The sequence below is a fragment of the Phyllosticta citriasiana genome (assembly GCF_038021145.1).
Source record: "Phyllosticta citriasiana strain CBS 120426 chromosome Unknown IWZ02scaffold_24, whole genome shotgun sequence".
Lineage (NCBI taxonomy): Eukaryota > Fungi > Ascomycota > Dothideomycetes > Botryosphaeriales > Phyllostictaceae > Phyllosticta > Phyllosticta citriasiana.
Genome location: NW_027117301.1, coordinates 206,577 through 226,754, shown reverse-complemented (window position 1 = coordinate 226,754; position 20,178 = coordinate 206,577). Strand labels below are relative to the sequence as shown.

At 54.9% G+C, this 20,178-nt stretch overlaps 5 protein-coding genes across 5 annotated transcripts; 3 read left to right on the top strand and 2 right to left on the bottom strand.

Moving 5' to 3' along the window:
- Positions 1 to 2,952: 2,952 nt before the first annotated feature.
- IWZ02DRAFT_437863 (uncharacterized protein) lies at positions 2,953 to 4,000 on the top strand (the record flags this gene model as incomplete). The annotated part of the gene is made up of 2 exons (XM_066766667.1): positions 2,953 to 3,112; positions 3,177 to 4,000. The coding sequence occupies 2 exons, from the start codon at positions 2,953 to 2,955 to the stop codon at positions 3,998 to 4,000; spliced, it is 984 nt and encodes a 327-aa protein (XP_066617576.1).
- Positions 4,001 to 9,512: 5,512 nt separating this feature from the next.
- IWZ02DRAFT_161955 (uncharacterized protein) lies at positions 9,513 to 12,660 on the top strand. The gene is made up of 3 exons (XM_066762074.1): positions 9,513 to 10,190; positions 10,242 to 11,741; positions 11,797 to 12,660. Exons 1-3 carry the CDS (start codon positions 9,651 to 9,653, stop codon positions 12,457 to 12,459), a joined length of 2,703 nt encoding a protein of 900 aa, XP_066617575.1. The 5' UTR covers positions 9,513 to 9,650; the 3' UTR covers positions 12,460 to 12,660.
- IWZ02DRAFT_161953 (uncharacterized protein) lies at positions 12,661 to 13,278 on the top strand. Its single transcript, XM_066762073.1, has one exon. It carries the CDS (start codon positions 12,861 to 12,863, stop codon positions 13,185 to 13,187), a length of 327 nt encoding a protein of 108 aa, XP_066617574.1. The 5' UTR covers positions 12,661 to 12,860; the 3' UTR covers positions 13,188 to 13,278.
- A 2,080-nt stretch (positions 13,279 to 15,358) lies between these two features.
- Positions 15,359 to 16,587, bottom strand: IWZ02DRAFT_495295 (uncharacterized protein; the record flags this gene model as incomplete). Its single annotated transcript, XM_066770124.1, has 2 exons — positions 15,359 to 16,450; positions 16,516 to 16,587. 2 exons carry the CDS (start codon positions 16,585 to 16,587, stop codon positions 15,359 to 15,361), a joined length of 1,164 nt encoding a protein of 387 aa, XP_066617573.1.
- On the bottom strand, positions 16,556 to 17,736 carry IWZ02DRAFT_161906 (uncharacterized protein). Its single transcript, XM_066762072.1, has 2 exons — positions 16,950 to 17,736; positions 16,556 to 16,896 (listed from the first exon to the last, which is right to left on the bottom strand). The coding sequence occupies exons 1-2, from the start codon at positions 17,419 to 17,421 to the stop codon at positions 16,706 to 16,708; spliced, it is 663 nt and encodes a 220-aa protein (XP_066617572.1). The 5' UTR covers positions 17,422 to 17,736; the 3' UTR covers positions 16,556 to 16,705.
- Between the last annotated feature and the right edge of the window lie 2,442 nt (positions 17,737 to 20,178).

Below are 20,178 nucleotides of genomic sequence, written 5' to 3'. Positions count from 1 at the left end.
GTTAGTATATTAGTAGTAGTAGTAATAGCGATAGTAACTTTACTATAGCGGCTATAGACCGTATTAGGCTTAATAGTAAAGCTTCCTATCTAGCGCCTATTATTCTATCTCTATAGTATATACTAGTAGGGCGCTCTTATATTTTAGTAGAATATAATCTAATAGGGTATAATTTCTTTACTATCTATACTTAGATCCTAGTACCTAAAATTAAGGTACTTATAAAGTCTATTAATATAAATATATTAGCGTATTCTATAAGGCTATCTATAGAGGGAAAGGTATAGCTCTCTTCTAAATAGAAATAGGTAGGCGTAGGTATAGGCTAAAGAAAGATATAGAATCTTTAGTAGTAGTATTAGTATAGCTAATCTTACCTATATTACCTTAATTCCCTAGAGTTTTTATCTTAACCTTTCTTAGCCTATCTAGTTTCCTTTAATACTAGCTACTAGTCTATTAGCTACTTCCTATTTATTATAGGTATGCTAACTACTTACCCTTAGCTAGTACTTTTCTAGTATGTCCCTAAGGACTAGAGGTGTTTATTTACTCTTATAGTAAGTATTATCTTTTATCGGCTCGTAATGTGACGTCCTTAAGTGTTATGTAAGTTTCGGATTAGGGTGCTAGAGGTCGGATCATCGGCATTAGAGCTGCCGTCACTTATCTCGTCGCTGCATTTAGCGAAAACGCTGTCTCGGTTGGAAGGCGTTTTCGAGGGTTTAGTGAAGATGGAGACGGACCATGTTTGGCATGGTGTTTTGACGTCGGTTATGCAGCTGCGGCGGGGTTGATGTCCGACGCTGCGAAGGGATTGTCAAGGAGAACATTCAGGTATCGATGGCGAAGGGATGGCGATACCGCGAATGGGTGGTTTGGGAAGAGAGGCAGGTGGTGGTGAGAGGAGAAAAGGAAACGCGACGCGACACGCGAAATTCGGTGGGCAAGGCTGTGGCTGTGGCTGTGGCGTAGTCACGTAAACAACACGTAAACAAAGCTGCGCCACTCATTGGATTGTTTGCTCTTCATGCCGCCTCCTCGAAATCCAACCCCAACCCAACTTGGCCTACCTCTACCTCTCCGTCCGTCCCGTCAAATCGTCTCGGTCTTTGCTGGCTGTCTACCTGGAACCCGCCCCTGAGCTGGCTGTTGTCCGTCGCCTTTCTCGGGCCTCTCTCGTTCGGTCTGGCCTGCGCAGGCCGTGTCTTCAATCACCCACCCTTGCCGTCAGAATCCTCGGCTTTTCCTGGTGCACTCCCCGGTATGCCCATGCTCCATTAAACTCTTGACTAACTGTGAAAGGTATTTTGAAACTCAAGGATCGACGGCAGACCATTCCTACCAGTGCCTGATGATGGCTTCATTCCGGTGACCTGAGATACAATCTAGGCTGGGAGATATTGTGGCAAGGCAGCATGGCTCAACGACGGGAAAGGAAGGGAACGACCGTAGTTGACGCGTTCTTCTATAAAACTCAGCAGTGCTGCGCTGCTCCGAGGTAAAATCGTTCGAGGTCGCGTACCAGGCGCCACAAAACGGCCGCTGAAGGCAAGGTCGCCACGACGGTGGCCGTGGTGAACATCAATGGGGCCCCAGAAAGCATCTCCACGCCGCAAGTCCAGTGATGAACATCCTGGCCGTCAACACTCGCGTTGCTGGAAACTACGACCCTGCTTCGACGACTCCTTCGTCGAGTTCGGTCTCCAAAATTGATAACAAAGGGCTCCTCCCCACATGCCGCAGTGACTCTGTTCCCAGTGGTAATGATTTTGGGTACGGCCTGCGCCGCGCAACAGCCGCCATCACGTTCTGGATATGATTGTGACGGGTCACTCATGGCTGCTACTCGTGCCTCTCGGTCATCGCAGGACGGACCGGAGCTTTCGAGGACTCGTCGATCCCGGGGATCTTTCAAGGATGCACAAACCTCCGTCAACCTCTCGCCCGGAAAACATGAAGCCTTCCAATGAGTAGATTGACAGCTCAGTCCAACGCCAGCCAACCGTCGAGTTTATCGACTTCTATCCTCGTGTCATCATCAATTCTCTACTGCTGCGACTCCTACTTCTGGAAAGACAATGTGAGTCGATTGGACCGACTGAAACCTTGAATTCTTGGGGGAGCGATTGAGTGGTGGACGGTTGGACGGGCGAGCGAATCGACAGGCAGAACACCTAACCCACGCTACCCCGTCGCCAGCCATTTTGCACCCCGTCATCGACCTGGCCAGCGTCTTGACCTTGCAGATCAGCGACTAGAAAAGCGAACTCGCCAATTTTTGCCCGGCGCAGAATGCTTAAGACGGCAGTGGTTGCAGCGACGCACGGCGACGATGGCTGATGACCACGAGACGCGACAACTCTCTGTCTTGGTTATCAGCATTCTCTAATTAATCAAATTCCTCCTCCGCCTCCCGGCAAAGCGACTGCGGCAGAGGAGATTTGAATGGCATGCGTGCAGTACAATCTGTGCTGTGAGGTAACTGTCAACGAGCGGTGGATGCAATAGTCATTTACAGTCGGAATGAGATGCAAACCTTTAGAAACTGCCATCCCAATTTGATTCAAGACCCTTTCCAGGCTTTGACAGTAATTGAAAGATGTAGGTAGAGACGGTCGAAGTAGTAGTACGGCGCTCGTAGCGGCTCCCGGCGCGGAACCTCCGTGCATCCGTCGCCGTCGCCGTCGCCGTCGGTCCCTACTCAACACCCAACATCCAACACCATGAAACACACCCATCACGACCATGAACGCAGTCCATCCTGTCATCTTAGCCATCCCATCATGCCGTCTTCTCGACCACCGCTAAGGCCGCCGCGCCTCGGACCCATTCAGCCTGACCCAGAATCCCCCACACCCCCACCTCGCCCTCCTCGTCAACTGGTCTCGATTCGCCCTACAAATCGCGTTCCAAGGCCCCGCGATGGCAGACGGGCACGCGCAGCTGAGAATGGACCTGACCCGAGCCAGCTTCGGCCGCGCTCGAGCACAACTGAACCTGAACCTCGCCCGGTTCAACAGCGCTCAATCAGGACGACAGCCCAAGCCGAACCTGACCCTCGCCAGCTCCATCAATCAAGCAGGACGACACCCCAAAGACCTCACCTCGAGTAAGTGCCTTGGTCGTCAGTGGGATCATTGCTGACATCTTGAGCAGCCCTTTCAATGTTCCAGCTCCCCCATCCCTTCGCCCTCGTCAAACCTCTCCCTCGATTGGCGAGCAAGCCCATGCCGAACCTCGCCAGGGGCCGAGCCAGCCAAGTTCCCGCTCAGACGCACATACAAAGGAAGACCTTGGGGAATTTCCTCGCCGTCGTCATACCTCTGGCTCGAAGCGCCAACGCAAGCCCCGCCGGACGCTTCCCCTCGAACCAGAGTATGAAGCGAAGTATCAGCGACTCCTTGCTGAGCGTCGCCGGCCACTTGGCCTTGGTTCGAGCTTTGACTCGATGCCCCGACAAGCACCCGTCGAGCCTCAGCAGCGTCCCCGTACAAGCGCACCTGTGGCGGACATCGACTTGACTGGACTGCAAGAGCCTCGCCGACAAGAGCCTTTTCAGCCGAATCCCCACGCAAGCGTGCCTGTGGAGGAAGACTTTGATCCTCGCCGTCATCAAAGCTCTGGATCGATACGCCAACGAAAGTCTCGCAGATCGCTTCCTGCCGATCCGACCTTGCTCACAACTACCCGCAAAGCCTCCATCAATGAGCTTCGCCAGCCGCTTCAACAGGCATCGCCTGTCGAGTCTCATCAACAAGAGGCTGACCGGCCGCCTTCCCGCTCAAGCCCCCAATTCGTGGAAGAAGACGAATGGCCTCCCCATATACCTTCAGACTTGCCTGTCCGAGTAGGATTTCGTCGACTGTATCAACTTGACGCGGCGTTGGCGTTTGAAAATGATCCAATATTGGCCTCGATGATTGAACAAGCCCTTGCCCAACGGAGCCAGCCGCGTCCCCGCTCGAAGCCACCACCTTCTGACGTCAAACACGAGTAGATAAACTCATCATCTATTGATTCATTCATGAATGTATCGCTTACACGAGCAGGGAACCGGCTCCCAAACCTAACACCAACCTCGAGCCCAAACTCCTTCTCGGCAACATCCACGAGACCGATGAATGTTCCATCTGCCTCGATAAACTCGTCGACACTGCTCTTTTCGTTGCACCTTGCAAGCACGCCTGGCACTTCTCCTGCGTCGGGCACCTCTTGCCTGGCCCCAAACGCGAAGACCCAACATTTGTCTGTCCAAATTGTCGCGTGAAATGGGATATTTCTTCCAAAGACTGAGGAATCAGCATGGATGATGACCCCGAGGCATAGATATGATGGATTTCTCCATGGTAATAGCTGCAACTTGCTCTGAACTCACTCAATATTGATCAATTTTCTACTCAGCGCTCTCTCTTTTCTTTAAATGGTAGCATCATCAAGCTAGACGAGTTTTCGGACGCGTTCATTACAAGACAAGTAGGTAGCCACCACCGTATCAATCAACGTAGCTTGCTTGCTCACCATTAGCTATAATCCGGGCCTGTCCTCATGTCTACTATCAATCCTACAGAGCGAAACACTCGCCACCTTCATCCATGCAAATCGCTCGTGTTTCTCCTTCACCGCCCCCCTTTTTCTTGCCGGACGGGCAAGGAGCGAGATAATTCGCTTCCTCCCACCCATGCACGACCTGATCTGTAAACACACTTGGACAGAAGTGGCTGGGTTGTCGCCGACCAAGTGAGGCGAGCGAGCTGCCCCTGCAGCTTCACCCACCATGCACCTTGGATACTGTATTGTAATATTTCATCAAAGAAAAACAGAGATAGATTGAGGCGTTTGGAATATCTTGCGGGTGGAGTGGTGCCGCTGATGCTGCTGCCGCTGCGGACAGCGACGTGCCACTCCACTGAGCGCGCAACGACGACGATGACGACGACGACGACCGTCTGCAAGGTGATGTGATGTGCTGCTCAGCGATGCAAGAAGACAAGACCATGGCCAACCCGCGATGCAGAAACGGCCGAGATTGGCGCGTGTCCTTCAAAAACCACCGCTCCCAGAGCATCAAGCGCTCTGCAGGGCTCAGTCAGGCTAGAGGTGGAGATGGAACCCAGGCAGGCAAAACAAGCACGCACGCACGCACGCACGCACACACGCCACCGCGAAGCAAGCGCGCCGCGCTATTCACCCGTCCATCTAATCCGATGCTTGATAGGTAAGGTCACAGGCAATATTCCTGTTCACCCGCCGCTCAGCATCTGAATCGGCAAAAGTCAGACAGGATGCTTGTTCCACCACTATGTAGCCATGGAGTACGGTAGGCCGGGTTGGCTCTCTAGAACCACCTGAGATGCCGACAAGACGAGAAAATTGATTGCAGTCTCAAAGGCGAAAAAAAGGCAACGAGGCAAAAGACGTCGAAGCCTTAGCAGCCGGGTCCGGTGTCAGACAAAGAAAGGGAAGGAAACCCAGAGAAGAGGCCTTGGGAGCGGCCATGGAGTTGCGTTGGCAGACGCTAGACAAGCCAGCTCGGCCGACGCAAATAGGGCGAATGGCACCAAGTAGTCCAGTCGTCAGACTCCTTTTCCTCTGGCTTAGGAGCCGAGCCGCGAGCATCAGTCTTTGTTTTGGGCCGGAGAAAGTAGTAATGAGCACGATAAGCGTTCTCGAGTCCGGTGAGGGGTTCCATGGCGAGATCAAGAGAAGAGAGGTGGAATCAAGACAGATGCGTCGAGAATTAAGAGAATTTAGGACCCCCTAAAATACAAGGGGATGCTTTGGCCAGCCTTACACTCGCTGTTGCTTGCATGTAGAAGGGGGAAGAGAGAGAGAGAATACATACAGGCTAGAGGATGAATAAGTCTCCGGTGCACCTCAATGAGCAGGGCAACAGCCTGTGCTTAAGATTGAGAGGGAGGAAGGAGACTGCGCCAAGTGGCCCATGGGCAAGGCACTCAATAAACACAGGCGGTCGAACTTCTCTCTGCTGGTTCTGCACGTCTCTTTGCGCCAGGCTGGGATCTTCTTTGTAATTCTGCGCGTCCCTCTGCGCCGTGTGTGTGTGTTTTCTTCGCGGTTCTGCGTTAGGCATGTTAACACTAGACAGAGGATTTGAGTTAGTCCATGGACTGATAAGCAAGATGGAAAAATCAAATAGCTGTTGTTATAGTCGCGGGCCTCGAACCGCGTCGCGCGTTTCTAAGGCCGGGCGTTGTTTGTTCGCTCCTTAGAACATAACGACTCTTCATTTCCCGTGCTCTCAGTTTGTTGGCGAGACGGCACTCTGTTGAGCAAATGTGCTGCGTCTCATGGTCTGCTTCGCGCAGACGTTCAATTTAGCCTTCCATCCACACTCTCCCGCGTCTGTCGAAAGACTTCCATCCTAGATGCCGTAACCTCCGGCATTTATCCCCTTCTTCGACTACTCTGGCAGCCGCCCAACGGTCATTGAAGAGCTAGATAACCAAGACGACGACGCTAAGTACGAACAGGAACGAAACCTAGACGCCTACGGCCCCAGCAGCAGCAGCGGCTGCATAGCCGCCGTCCTGGTCACTGTGGACAAGCTGGTCGAAGCCGTCCCGGCTGCCCTTGGCCGCAACTATTAAGCTGAGCTTTCAATGGACTGCAGCCGCGCGCCGTTCGTGTACGCGTAGGTTGCATGCTTGCGGGGTGTATGGGTCATAGTGAGCGCTGTGGTGGCAGCCTTGTGGGTCAAGCACGGCGAGCATTGAGACAATATGCGGGACATGGTGGCTGCGGTCGAGCATGACTCAGCCCTTGGGGAGCCGCAGTTCATAGACGGCGACGAGCTCATGCGCTTGCTAGAGAGAGCGCTTTTGGTCTTCTGGTCTCTCTTTGTTAGCTTGTGGCTATTCGGGGTCATGTGCATACTTACGTGCCGGTCTCTAGGTCCAGGATCTCGGGGTCGAAACTTGCACACAGGATAAACAAAGTGTTGAGGAGGTGGTTGGTGTTCGGAATGATGCGTGGAAACCCTGCTTGATGGTGATTGATGATCCTTTCACTCGGATCCGCCTAGATGTAGACCTTCGAGGGCATTCGTCGCACCACTAGTCGATGTGGTAAAACTGCCGACAGCTTTGTTCTGGGCCCTTTCTCTCCCCTCCACGCAGCACGAAGTCTTTTCGTGTTGGTCGGCGTTTCTCGCGGAAAGATATGGACATTTTCTTCTAATAATCGATGCCGCGCTCGGCTATGCTGCCCCAAGAAGTTTTGCTGCTGTGGATGGACGACGCAATGGTGCTACGTACATCATTGCAGCCCGCATGTCCATCGACTGCTTGAAGATGCGTAGCCCGAAGTCTCTAGAGGTGCATGTATTTGTATTCAGAGAGCGGTGGGACTCATGCAATTGATGGCGTGGAGTTTTGGGGAGTTGGAAAGGCTCATAAGGCGCAGGCTGTAAACGGCTGCAGGTGGGTGTCGAGTTGGGGAGGTATTGATGGAGGATTGGTGGCCATGGCGAGCCGCAACCTGGAACCGCACCGAAAAAAAAAAAAAAAAAAAAAAATCGCATTTACTCTCCCGCCTTCCCAGTCACGGGTTGCATCCATGGTAGGTACATGTGTACGCCCCCATCCTTGACGAAAAGTGGTATGACATGAGTACGTGCAAACCAACCATGCCGCTGCATGCATCAAATGTCGATCCTCCTTTGGCGACTTGCGAAACAAGAGAAGAGAGGAAAAAGACAAAGTGAAGATGAAAGAAAGAAACTGTTGGTGGCAGGCATAGAGACAGACCGAGGCGCTGGGAAATTGCTCAAAGGTTGGGGCGCCGCGGCAATGCAACAATACGCCCAGCGCGCCCATCAACTTCAATTTCACTTCTTTTCTGGCCTCTTTTCCAGTCCCGCAAAATCCTCGGGGATCGCGCTCGAATTTTCAGATGGAGACGCATGGGTCGGGTCGGTCGTTGTTTTCGATGCGAGGTGGAAGAGGCAGCTGGATGCAATTCTACAACCCCATGCGCTCCAAAGCCTTGACAACGCGCACAGCTTGCGCCTTGGCGGCCCTGCCCAGCTGCTGAGTCTCGCCCGTCGCAGCATCAGCTTTGAAGTTGGTGTTGGCGTCGCCAACGTTGTTCGGATTATGGTTGTTTTTGTGGTTGAGCTCTATCATGCGCAGCACTTCGGGCGCGAGGCCCAACGAGACATCATCTTCCTCGTCGTCGTCGCCGTCCGAGCTCTCGGTGTGACGGCGGTTCCGCTGCTGAGGGCGCTCTGTGGTTTTCCTTGATTTTGCCGACTTTTTCTCCGTCGTCGTCTGTCAGCCAGTCAGTTGGCCAATTCGCAAGCAAGCGAGAAGTGTCGGCCGACGAATACTAGACATGTACGTACTGGACCCATCCCGCGACTACCACTGCTACCGCCGCTGCTGAGATGCGTGGTGCAAAGGTCGCCGCCGCCTGGCCGCACCCTGTTGGGGCATAGGCGGCCTTCGTGGCTCAGCCATGCCTGGCAGTGCTTTCGTTTGGGCATTTGTCTTGTTGATGGCGCTGCGTGGGTGCGTTCGAGCAGGCAGGTAAGAAGAGAGGGGAGTAGGTGGGTGATGGTGGTGGTGGTGCAGAGGACAGTTGGATGGGAACATATACATGTCGGTGCTTTGGGGCTGCCCGTCTGTGTTTCGGAGGTGTCCGGCAGACAGTCAGACAATCACCAAGTCAGGCCCTGGTGGTGAATCAAGGTGGCCCGTCCTCTGGTTTTCTCAGGGCAAAGGACCGTCGTATCTTCCGCTCGCCCGTCACCCGGCGACGCGACCGCACTTGACGTACACATGTCCTCACGACTGACTCTCCACGCGACCGTGCCCGTGGTCGTCGTCACCCTCTTGCTGCTGCAAATGTAGTTTTCCACCCTGTACATGCTTGCTCCGGCTCGACGCGACCGACGGCTTTTGTGATCGAGCGCCTCTTGCTGCCGAAGCCCTCAATTTGTGTCTCGTTGATCCGGGGAATGCCCGGGCATGTGGCTGGCCCCAAAGGCGAAGGGGGGGGCGATGTCGGCGGAGGAGAAAGAGGAGGTCAAGGAGAAGGGAAGAGAGATCTCGCGGCGTATGCGGCGACAGCGTTTGCTTAAGGGATCCTCGCGCGCACCACTGCACGCCTCATGGGGAAGAGTACAATGCAGCGGGGGAAGTTGGCAGACATATCCATGTTGAATTCGACGACGTGTTGCGACGGGGAAATGTTTCATTCGTGATCGAGGGGAACCTGCTGCTGCTGGCAGCAAGCAGAGGGTAGGTGGAAAGGTTGGCCTGTCGTTTGCAGGATTCTGTGAGAGCTTGAGCGGTGTGTATTCAATGAGCTTGTCCGAAACTTCATCGCAATTACTGTCCGGGTGGGAGTTGACGCGCAGCGGTGGTCGAGGAAAAACGGGATCCCCGCGTTGCGAATCCCTGGCGGTGGGTGGTCTGAGCTCTGTCAGGAAAATGTTTATCTGTACAGGGAAATCTCGGGGGAATTATTTTCCCGTACAGGATTATGTCGGCCCGAGTTGGCTGTTTCCTCCAACTGCGACTCCCAAGTGTAACCACCTCCATCCATCATCCCGCCATCCTTCGACCGCTCACCAGCCACCCCTCGCACCAACATGTACGCTGTTTCCCTCCCTCGCCGACCTCACAATGTCGCTCCGACTTCCTCCTCCCAGCTTCTTGCACGCGGTGCAGGAGTTTGAGAGCGTCGCGAAGAAGTCGTCGACGGCCGTCGCTGAAGAGTTCCGCCAACTTGTCCACGAAGCCAAACGGCAAAAGATCAACAACATCAAGAGCTACCTCAGCGCCGATAGTCTCCGCTGTTTCGCTCTCACAACTGCCCTCGTTGGCCGCACGCGGTGTTTCGTTGAGGACCTCGGCAAGTCGTCCTGGGAGCTGAACGACACGGCTTTGCTCGACGCGTTTGGAGCCTCGGCACTCCTATCGGTCGACTTTCTCACGGCACTGCGCAACTTTGCAAGGCTCGGCAAAGATGTGCCTTGGGCGCAAGCGAAGCTGGCCCTGGACAAGGCCCGCCGAGCCCGTCTCGAAACCAACGCCCGCGGCATACACAAGCGCGACTGGTGCACAAGCGACGTCAAAGGGGCCATGATAGCCTGCGACATTGTCGACACTGCACAGAGCACTGTGTCCCGTCGCAAGGGCAAGTCGACCAAGACACACGAACAGGTAAGATGCCAGACACGCGTCCTCCATGTGCCGCAAAGCTGATAACCACAGGATGCTCAGGACACGGCGCTACCCTCTCCTGCTTCAGACTCGACTCAAACCCCATCAAAGTCGGACGGCGACGACACCAACCTCGACAATCATGAGGACATCGATCACAATAACGACACCAACGACACGGACATGGACATGGACCTTGGCGATGAAACCGCCAACGACACTCAACCAGACGCGAGTGCCCCAGACCCCAGCGCTGCCGGCCGCGACGGCGACGATGATATCAGGGTCGATGCCGTTGACAGTGCAGATGGCGATGGTTGGGCAGATGCGCAGTCCGATTCAGGCAGCGAGCCTGATGTTGAAATGGGGCGGCGCGATCTATCGGCGCTCTCTGAATCACCCTTGGGCGAACCCATCGATGCATACCTGGATGACTACGATTTTGGACATGGAGAAACCCCCCAAAAGCTACCCAGGACTCCAACCGCCGACGACTCTCCCTCGTGCAACCGAATAAAGGCAGGCAAAGCGGAGGAACATGGTTTTCAAGACGAGAAAGAATCAAAAAATTGCCGGGACCAGGCTTTGGAATCTGTCAAAACACCATCTCAGGTGCAGCGCCGCTTCGGCTCTGATTCCGAGTCCTCCAGTGCACCTATGAAGCGCCAGTCGGATTTCATTCTCTTCAAGGAACCACCGACCAAGCAACGCCGCGTCTGCTCGGAGTCCGAGTCTGAGTCCGCAGCTGCGTTGCCGAAGCGGCGTCGGATTGGTGGAAACTTGCGATTCCCCCAGCTTTTCCAGTCACCAACCCTGTCGCCAATCATTGAAGAAGACCCCAATTACAAGACGCGGGCGGGTCCATCTTTGGCTGGCCCGAACTACACAGACAAGCTTCCCGACTTTCTCCAAGAAGCGCACTTGAGTGCCAACGTTTCGGTCGTCCGCCGCCGCCGTCCGCCAAACCCGCCAAACCCGCCAGCATCTGACGTCAAGCACCCAGGAGGACAAGAGGGAGCCCTCCCAGCTCAAAAGCCACAGAATGATGAACAAAATCTTTCCAAATCCAAAAGCCCCCGCGGTGCCTCTTGCCATCCAGGTTCCATCTCAGACGACTCGGGTGAAGGAGCGACTGATGCCCCAAAATGGCCGCCTCCTTACACGGAGCAGATAGTCCAACAGTTAGGCCCGGCCAAGCAGCTCAGCCATCGCAGCATCTGGGCACTTGTCCGTCTATTCCAACCACTGGACCACGTCTGCATCGTTGATGTCCCATTGCCCTCACCGAACCAAACCTGGGAAGCCTGGGCTTCGCAACTTCACATCTTGCGGCGAGAATCCAACTCGATGGTGCTGGCCCCCTTGCACCTCGCCCAGAGGAAGCATTGGGTTGTGCTCTCCCTTGATCTCGAGCTCTGCCATGCTTCCCTCTTCGACTCTGTCAGCGATGACGGTACAAGAAAAGACGTGGAAGTTGTTGCAAAGGCCATTGTGCGCGCGCTCGGTCTCGACTGGGACGAAGGGAAGTGGAAGTATCAGCGGAACCCGAAGGTACGTCGAGCGTTTTCCACTTATTCAACCACGCGTCTGCTGACATGGATAAAAGGCGCCTCAACAGACCAACGATTACGACTGTGGCATCTACGTCATCATCACCTGCCTCTATCTCATTGCCCGCACCGACCTTCCCGCCGACATTGACGGTGCATGCTGGCGCCATGTCTTGTCGCGCGCCCTCGGTTTACAGCCAAGCAGTCTTTATTCGTCCCTGGTGCCAGATGTGCCTTGGGAGGGTCTGAATGGACAAGGCGCCAAACACGTCGTTGAGGCTGCGCAAGCCTTGAAGAAACGGTCCCGCAATCTGGCAGAAGCGACGATGCACGTCGAAGAGATGGTCCGCGTGCTTCAGCTGGCTCTCAGGCGACTCCACAACAGCCAGGACGGCGCGGAGGAAACTCGTCGGGATGTTTCCATGCGCGAAAAGTTGGTGCAGGAGATGGCGCACCTGCCCCGGTCGCGTGCGTCAGACACTCAGGTCCTTCAGCAGCTCCAAGAGTCATTAGGAGCCGCGCAAAAACAGCTGCAAAGAGAGGAGTCGGGCGCCGACCGGCTGCGCACGAGCATCGAGGTTCTCGAGTCACTGTGCCGCTGGCTGGATGAGCAGCGCGTGGAGCTCCGGCAGCTTCGGCAGAGGGCCGACGCCGACGTGGCCAGGGCCGTGGCAATGGTCGAGGAAGAGTACAAGATTTACCGCGAGTTTTTGCAGTAACGGACAAATCTTAGATGGCCATTGCGGTTGAGAAGAAGAAGAGAGAGGACAGGACGTGCGTGGTTTCAGAGAGAAAGATGGTGTAGATACCGCTGGCTAGCTTGCTTTCCCCTCGAGGAATACACGACGGCTTTTTACTCGTTGCTCCAATCCACGTACCTCTCTCCCTGCGTCGTGTCGTGTATGTCAAAAACCCACCAGACTGAGTACATGCGACGCGTCTTCAAGGGCCAAGTCACGCGAGAAGACGAACATATTCAGCGTTCGCAACCAGGTCGGATTCGGCAAACAGGAGGCTTCCACTCAGCTCGTTGCTCTGTGTGTTGTTTGATGACTTCTCTTGACGCCGCCATTCATGGTGGCGGTCGCTTTGCGGGCGGATCTCGCACTGATGATTGAAGATGGAGATGGAGATGGCCTTGCTGCAGCCTCGCTCGCGTCTTCTTCTCCTTCTTCTTCTTCTTCTTCTTCTTCTTCTTCTTCTTCTTCTTGCCTCGGTTGCATTCTTCTGCTCGCGAGTCGCCTTATGCTTTGAGCCTCTCTCTCTCTCTCTCTCTCTCTTTCTCTCCCTCCCTCCCTGTCATCTTTGGACTTCTGTCGGCTCCATTTATCAAGATGGCTGTGTCAACTGTGAGAACGACACCAACGCTGGAAAAGCATGGCCTGGCCTGGCCCGGCTGACGACTTCGGGCTTCGCTGTGCCACAGCTTGATGAGGGAGTATTGTGAGTCGGTCGGTCGGTCGGTAGGTCATTTCTCTGCTCATGTCTGTCCGTTGGGCGGGCAGAAAGGCAGGCACATTAATAAATGATGTTGCAACACTCTTTCTTTGGGGCCGTCTGATTAGACTACTGCATGTCTTGTCTATTCGACCACACACACTGATTGCATTGTAAGTCTACAGGCATACTGCTTCCCGGTCCCCAACATGGCCCGCCGCACGTTTTTTATTCTCACAATGACCGGACATCTTTTGCCTCTTTCGCACCAATCGACGCGCTGGCAATGCTGGTGTTTGGAGATTTTTTCTCATTGCTCAAATTCTGCGGCCAGCATGCCACCACCATGTATGCAACAATCTTTGCTACATACAAGCGACGCTCGCCAAAAGTCACAATCAGTGTGCCGCAGACGCTGCAATTTCGATTTTCTAAGCAGCCTCTTTCAGTGAGTTTCCTCGTTCCCCGCCTCGGCCTCGGCCTTGCCCGAGCCCGCTGGTGATGGAGGCGACAACATTTCCAGGCCCTCAGCCTCTTTCGTAGCGACGCCCCTCTCTCCTTCTCCAAGTATGGCACGAGCGCATCCGCCAGAGCTTGCAGGCTATCCATCGAGGCCGCCCTGGCCAATGCCGTCTCTTTCTGCTCCAAGTCCAGCGTCGCTCGGTGAAGCGCGCGCTTCTCGAGTTCCAATTTCTGAGCTGCGTCCGCCCTGGACTCCCCCATGAGTCTGACGTCGTCATTGGCCAACGATACGGATTCGGACACGCCGGCGAGGTCGAGCCTGTTCTGGTCGGCGATGCGGCGCAGGGCCTCGACCGTTGCTGGTTGTTCGCAGATCCGCGCGATCTCCGCCTGAGCGTTCTTCAGGTTGTTTGCCTCCCGGTCGGTAGCGTTGGCTGTGTCCTGCGCCTTGGTGAGGCCGGCGACGGTAGAGCGGAGCGCGGCTTCCGCGGCGTCGTGGTCTTGACGGGCCTGCTGGACGCGGGCTCGCGCTGTGTTGATGGCCTGGAGCGAGTTCGTCAAGGCCGCCAAGGCGAAGTCGTCGGGAGGGAAGGGGTTGAGGTTACGTCCGGGAGACATGAAAGCTTAGGGCACCAAAGAGGTCGGCGACAGAGGCATTGGCGACGCCTTGTCCTCCTCGTTCTTGGCTGCTGCTGCTGCTGCTGCTGCTGCAACGAAATCGTCGTCATTCTTCTGGCCGTCAAATTCGTCGCTCCCCCAGTTGAAGAAATAGTCGTCTTGAGAATGACTTGGAGAATCTGGAAATGCAAACGCATCAATCAGTCAGTCCTCTCTGATTTTCCAGGCCCAATTGTACGCATGTCTACTCACAAAATCGACGCTTCTTCTCTCGGGGAGATGAGCTGGTCCGATGTGGCGTGGCCGCCGGCCTGTTGCTGCCACGACGAACGAGAGTAGGCATTCTGGATTCTGGAATCGAGAAACTTGGGGAAAGAAGGAACGTAGCACAGTTCCCACGACAGAGCAACGTTCAGGTGGGGATTCTGATGCACAAAGGAGGAGGAGAGGAGAAAACGTCGCGGCCACCGGGTTGGAATCTGAGTACGGCCGCCTTCTCGCGTTTGCACTTCAGTTCGCGGGCCGATACTTTCGGCAGCAATTTCCACGCGCTGAGACTTTCCAAACTCCTAGGACAAGGCAGATTCAAGCTGCTACGAGATTCACCGCCGCCAATAGGATAGATAGCTCTTCATCTGCCCATTCACTGTTCGACTTGCTGGCACAAACACAAGCGATTCTTCCTCGCATGGACCCAGAAACCGTCAACATCTTGACCAGCAGCCCACCCAGGAGCAGCAGCACTTGGCAGCCGGCCCGGCCGCACGGCCGAGCTCCAAGACACAATACAGTGCAGCTGGTGGTTCCCGACAGCCAGAAGAAGCATGCATGCATGGCCACGGCGACGACGATTTCATCGTCTTCCCGACAAAGATGGGCTTCGTTCGTTGGTCGTGTTGAGCAATATGGAGATGCCACTGAGCCAGCCTTGACGTTGGCAACGCTGCTGCTGTCAGCGTCGAACGATCCCGCCCGTCGATCAAAATGTCTGAAAGAGTTCAAAAGACTAAATACATGGAGACGTCGCAAATGCCGTCCGTCCGAGTGCATGAATCAACGGGCGCCGAGACCTCCATCCACCACCCACTTGATTTGTTTTCATTACCATTCCAAATCTAATGCATCTGAATCGTCCCTCGGTGCAGTTGCGTCCTTCAGGATGGCGTAAAAGATGCTCCTCCACGGCTGTCTTGGCTCCTCTTCGTTTATGGGATTCCAAAGGCCGTCGCCGTGATCGCCGGAATCATCACTAGCAGTAGAGGAATCCGCAAAGTCGACGTTTCTGGAATGTTTGCCGTCGGTAGCAGTGGTTGAGTCCGTGGAGCCGTCGCTGCCGTTGTCCGTGTCGCCATGTTCCGGGGCCGATTCGTAAAAGTGCACGACAGGAGAAATACTGTTACATGCCACCAGAACATGAGCAGGAGGAGAAGGAGGCGCCGGGGCTGATTCATACAAGTGCAGGACGGGAGAAATACTGTTGTGCGCCTCTGGGACACAAGGAGAAGCCGGGGCCGATTCATACACCTCCACAACGGGAGATAAACTGTTTTTTGCCGCCGGTACACGAGCAGGAGGAGTCGGAGCTGTGACTGGCGGACGGCCAGGATGTGCCGCCGGGCAGAAGACGAGCCTTGGTTTTGAATTCGCAACGATGAATGCGTCGACCGCGCGTCGAAGCTTGACCAAAGCCTCGCGGGCGCCAACATCGCCGTCGAGGTCGTGGTAGAGGCGGCGCAAGAAGGCAAAGATAAACTGCTGGTCAGTCTGCCGCTGACGCGCCCACGCAGACGCAAGCGCAGCGACCAACGGGGGCGTCGGCGACGACGGGAGTGGACCAGGCGGGCTCATGTCGCCGTCCCATGTGGGATCCAGGAACCACTTGCATGTCCAGGCGGGCCAACTTGGGTTGCGGGTAGGGAAGTAGTCCAGGACACGGCGGTGCAGATGGTGCACGACGGCTTGCCCCAACTGCGCCGCGATGGCCTCGTTCAGCCGCCAGCTGGCCGTGTAGACTTGGATGTCTTTTTGAAGCTGCTCCAACTCTGGCCTGGCAATTTCGTCGTCGTCGTCTTCGCCATCGGCGGCGCACCATTGGTGGCGAGCCGCGTAGATGCAGAAGATGCGGCGGTCGGCCTGGGTCCACTTCATTTGTTGACCCCGGAGGATCTCGTAGCCTGTAGCGCCTCGCCATTTCTGGCGGTGCGGACGAGGGTTTGTCAGTTGGACTCTTTTTTCCCTGTCGGTGTTGGTTCACTTACGGCGTGCTTGGCCTCCGAGATGAGTGCGGTGTTGTCTGGCTCCCTGGAATACTTGGTTCTGCTGATACTCATGTGGAGGAGAGCAAGTGGAGAAAGAAGTGAGTGTGTCGACAAACAGTCAAAGGAGCAACAAAATGGTTGATCGAGTGCAACAAAAGAAGCGAACTGTAAGTAAGTACATGTGCCACAGTCAAAGCTCCGAGTCGCTTGTCTCTCCATCATGTCGCGCGCAAGTCTCGTTCCCAGCGGCGGCCTCGTCGCGAAGCGTTGTCGCAATCCGCAACAGTGCTTCACTCCACCACGAGACGAGCTCTTTTCCTCGGCTCGCAGGCCTCGTCAGAGACACCTTCATGCCGTCAAAAGTGTCGCCACAGAGCTGGACTGCTCCCGGGTCAGTCCACCTCGCAGTCCTTTGAAACCATTCACTCACTTACCGTGCACCAACTCCTTTACGTTGCTGCAGTCGGCGTTGAGCCGGATCAGGATTTCTTCCGCGTGCTTCTTGCCAACGAGGCCAATCTTGGCCAGGTAGACTTCATCATTCTCTTGCAACAGCGTGCGCAGCCTCTCCACCTCCTCGTTGAGGATGCAATTCCTCTGCTCGCTTTCCTTCACCTTTGCATGCAGCTCCAGGAGGAGGTCCTCGCTGGACACAAATCGCATCAACAGCTTCTCCCCCTCCTCCAAACAATTCAGAGCCTGCAGCCGTTTTCCCAGGACCGTCTCGTGCGTCTGCCTTTCCAGTTCGGCTCGTTTTGCCATTTCGTCGTCCCTGGCCGTTTGCGCGTGGGTCATGGCGTTTCGCAGGACCTGCAGCTCTAGCTTGCCGGGGGCGCCAGCTCCCGGGGGCCCGTCGGCCTGCATTTTTGCGACCGCCAAATCAATCTCAAGAACGAGGGGATCCATTATCGAAAAAGGCGCGGTTCTGACTGGCGAGGGGAGGGTGGTTGATGTTGAAGAAGAATGTCGCTGGGTGCAAACGGCCGCGGTAAAACGGCGTTCTTGCGATGAATATATTCAGGAATTGGTCTTGCCTTGTTTCAGCCTTCTTGCGTCACTCCTGCAAAGGCGTGGTTCATGTCATACGGAGCCCCTGAGGATACCCAAAACCTGTCAAGAGTTTGGTGTGACATAATAACAAGCAGCTCGCCGTTGGCTGGCCTGTCACGACGGCCTGCTGCGTCTCAACAGTATCAGGACTCATACGACTGTTCCCATTCAGTTGCGCGCAATCAGACGATTACGGATGGATGCAGACCGACTTCTTGAGTCAGCACTCACGCCCACAAATAGGGCAGTGTATTGCCACCAGTAGCAGCTGCGAGTGGATCTTGAGTTTTGGCTTTGTACTTCGTCAAAAACTTCGTCAAAAACTTCGTCAAAAACTTCGTCAAAAACTTCGTCAAAAGATTGTGGTCACGACTCCCACTGTGGCCGACACAGCAACTGCGTCCGTCCTTTTGTGTTTCAATCAATCGATTCTTTCACTTGGTGTTTTCACACTTTCTACAAGCGTTTCTGCACCAACAACCAACAATGGAAGCTCAGAGCGTCGTCCGTGAGGCAGCCGAGATGGCACTCTCACGCCTCGAGGCAATCCTCCAATTCAAAACGAAAGAAATCGCGCGCCTGACCGAAGAGCTCATTGAGCGGAACCACCAGTTCGACGCCCTACAGCAAGAGATGGCGGCGTCGAAGCACCGGGAGCGCGAGTGTCGGGACGCAAAAGAGAAGGCCGAACAGGAGGTCGCCGACTACAATCAGCTGCTGGATTTGTCCGAGAACCGCGAGCGCGATTGCAAGGTCGTCATCCAAATACTTGTGGACGCCATCCCGCGGGACACATTGGAGAAACTGCCGCGCAACCTCGTGGAGCGCTTGAAGGACTTGGGGATCACGCATCATACCGAGCCTGCTGAGGTCTGAGAAGGGAGGCTTGGTAGCTTCGTGCGCCGTCTGCCATCCGCCATCTGCCATTAGAGTTTGCACCGCAATCATTCTCAATCCGTTCCCCCTTTCCGACCCGTTTCCCGGTCTTTACTGCAGCAGTTGCAGCACAAAATTGCTCGACCACCACTACCCCACCTGTACTGGAAGATGGAGAGAAAGGAGTCGTGACTGGGCGGGGTTCTCTTTTCGATTTCTTTGCACTTGATCCATACTCACTGATTTTTCTGCGAGAACAATCAATAAAGTCTCAAAAAAGCTGTAATTCACCGTGGCACCCCATGCATTGATCCCACAACTGTATGATACCATCCACATCTGAAGGAGTCGGCCAGCTGGAGCGGATGGCAGTCAAGCTATCGGCTAGGGGATGAATCTAGACTGTTTATAAACTGTCAATTCAGCCCCTGTCCTTATTGCGAACGACAGCGCCCCTTTTCTCGTTTCACCCAACCAACGTTCCAGTTGCCTCGAGCCTCCTCGATGATTTTTTCTGGCAGAGAGGGAGCCATCCCGATCGTCCATGCCTCGTCATCGCTACCCCATGCCCTTCGAATCATTGCACGAAGTCAATTGCGACTCGGCGGCTGTCTGTTACCCAGGTCTCGCTCTCTCATTCAACAAACCGTGGAGCCGCACAGATTGATCGTAGGTAGTGTGCGTGGAAAATGCAAATTGAAAGACCGCATTATAAACTACACTTTTTCGAGGCAAAATTCCACCCCACACATATTACCAGACCCCGACTGCGACAGCGTTCTGAGACCCGCCCCCGCCCCAAGTACTCACTCATTGTTCATGGCGAAATTTTTGAGCAGCACAACGACGGCGTCTACCATGTCAGCCTTCAGCTTCTCCATGAGCGCTTTGTTCATGTCCACGCGGGCCACCAGCTCGCGAAAGTTGTCTGCGCGACAGCGGCGGCGATGACCGCCGTTGGGCCCTGCGAGAAGGCGAACAGGCTTTTTCTGGTGCAGAGAGATTTTTAAAGAGGATTCGAGGCTTCAAGCCAAGTGCCGTGGCGCGAGAGGTCCATCGGACGGCGCCGTCCGACGACTTCTCGAACACCAAAATCGAAGAGCTATGTATATGAGAACACCTCTTCTTCTATTTTCTGTCAAGATCATCATGGTCAGTCACTTACTCTTCACGGTCTTGACTTTACGAGCATGAAATGCTCAAAGGCCACGCAATGATCAAAAATCGAAGATCAAAAAAATGGGGAGAGAGGAGAGTACGCTCTGCCTCGAGAAAGCCTCCTTCTTGTGCTACCAACAAGTCGTCAACACGGCGCAAAATAAAGCCACTGGGTTTCCAACACTTCCAATAAGGATTTTCTTCCAGCTGCTGCCTGCGAACTTCAACCCCGAGGTCTGGATGCTTGACCTCGATCCTCGGCTGGCTGGACTCCACGTTGAGCTCCAAAACCAAATAGACAGACTCGAGTGCGCGACCGTCTGCACGGTTGTCGGCTGGCAAGAGTCACGTCACAGGGGTCCATCCGGACGCGGATGGTCACCCCCGAGGCCTGCTTCATTGGTCCAGCCCACACAATGGTTACTCTGAATGACGACAGAAACGTGGCGAGGCTATGACGTCTACTTGAATAAGCCAGTGGAGGAGATGGTGGGCTGTCATGTTGAAGATTGGTGAGCGGAGAGACAGGACGTCAGTGGAGGAGTAGAGCGAAGCGCAATGTGGACTGGTGGTGGCGGT

What these genes read in the sequence shown, in the direction of transcription:
- IWZ02DRAFT_161953 (XM_066762073.1), top strand. Translation starts at nt 12,861, where the DNA reads ATGGAGATGGAGATGGCCTTGCTGCAGCCTCGCTCGCGTCTTCTTCTC.
- IWZ02DRAFT_161906 (XM_066762072.1), bottom strand. Translation starts at nt 17,421, where the DNA reads ATGGATCCCCTCGTTCTTGAGATTGATTTGGCGGTCGCAAAAATGCAG. An exon ending in CGTAAAGGAGTTGGTGCACG is followed by an intron (nt 16,897 to 16,949) that starts GTAAGTGAGTGA and finishes ACCCGGGAGCAG; the next exon opens with TCCAGCTCTGTGGCGACACT.
- IWZ02DRAFT_161955 (XM_066762074.1), top strand. Translation starts at nt 9,651, where the DNA reads ATGTCGCTCCGACTTCCTCCTCCCAGCTTCTTGCACGCGGTGCAGGAG. An exon ending in CGACCAAGACACACGAACAG is followed by an intron (nt 10,191 to 10,241) that starts GTAAGATGCCAG and finishes TGATAACCACAG; the next exon opens with GATGCTCAGGACACGGCGCT. An exon ending in AGTATCAGCGGAACCCGAAG is followed by an intron (nt 11,742 to 11,796) that starts GTACGTCGAGCG and finishes CATGGATAAAAG; the next exon opens with GCGCCTCAACAGACCAACGA.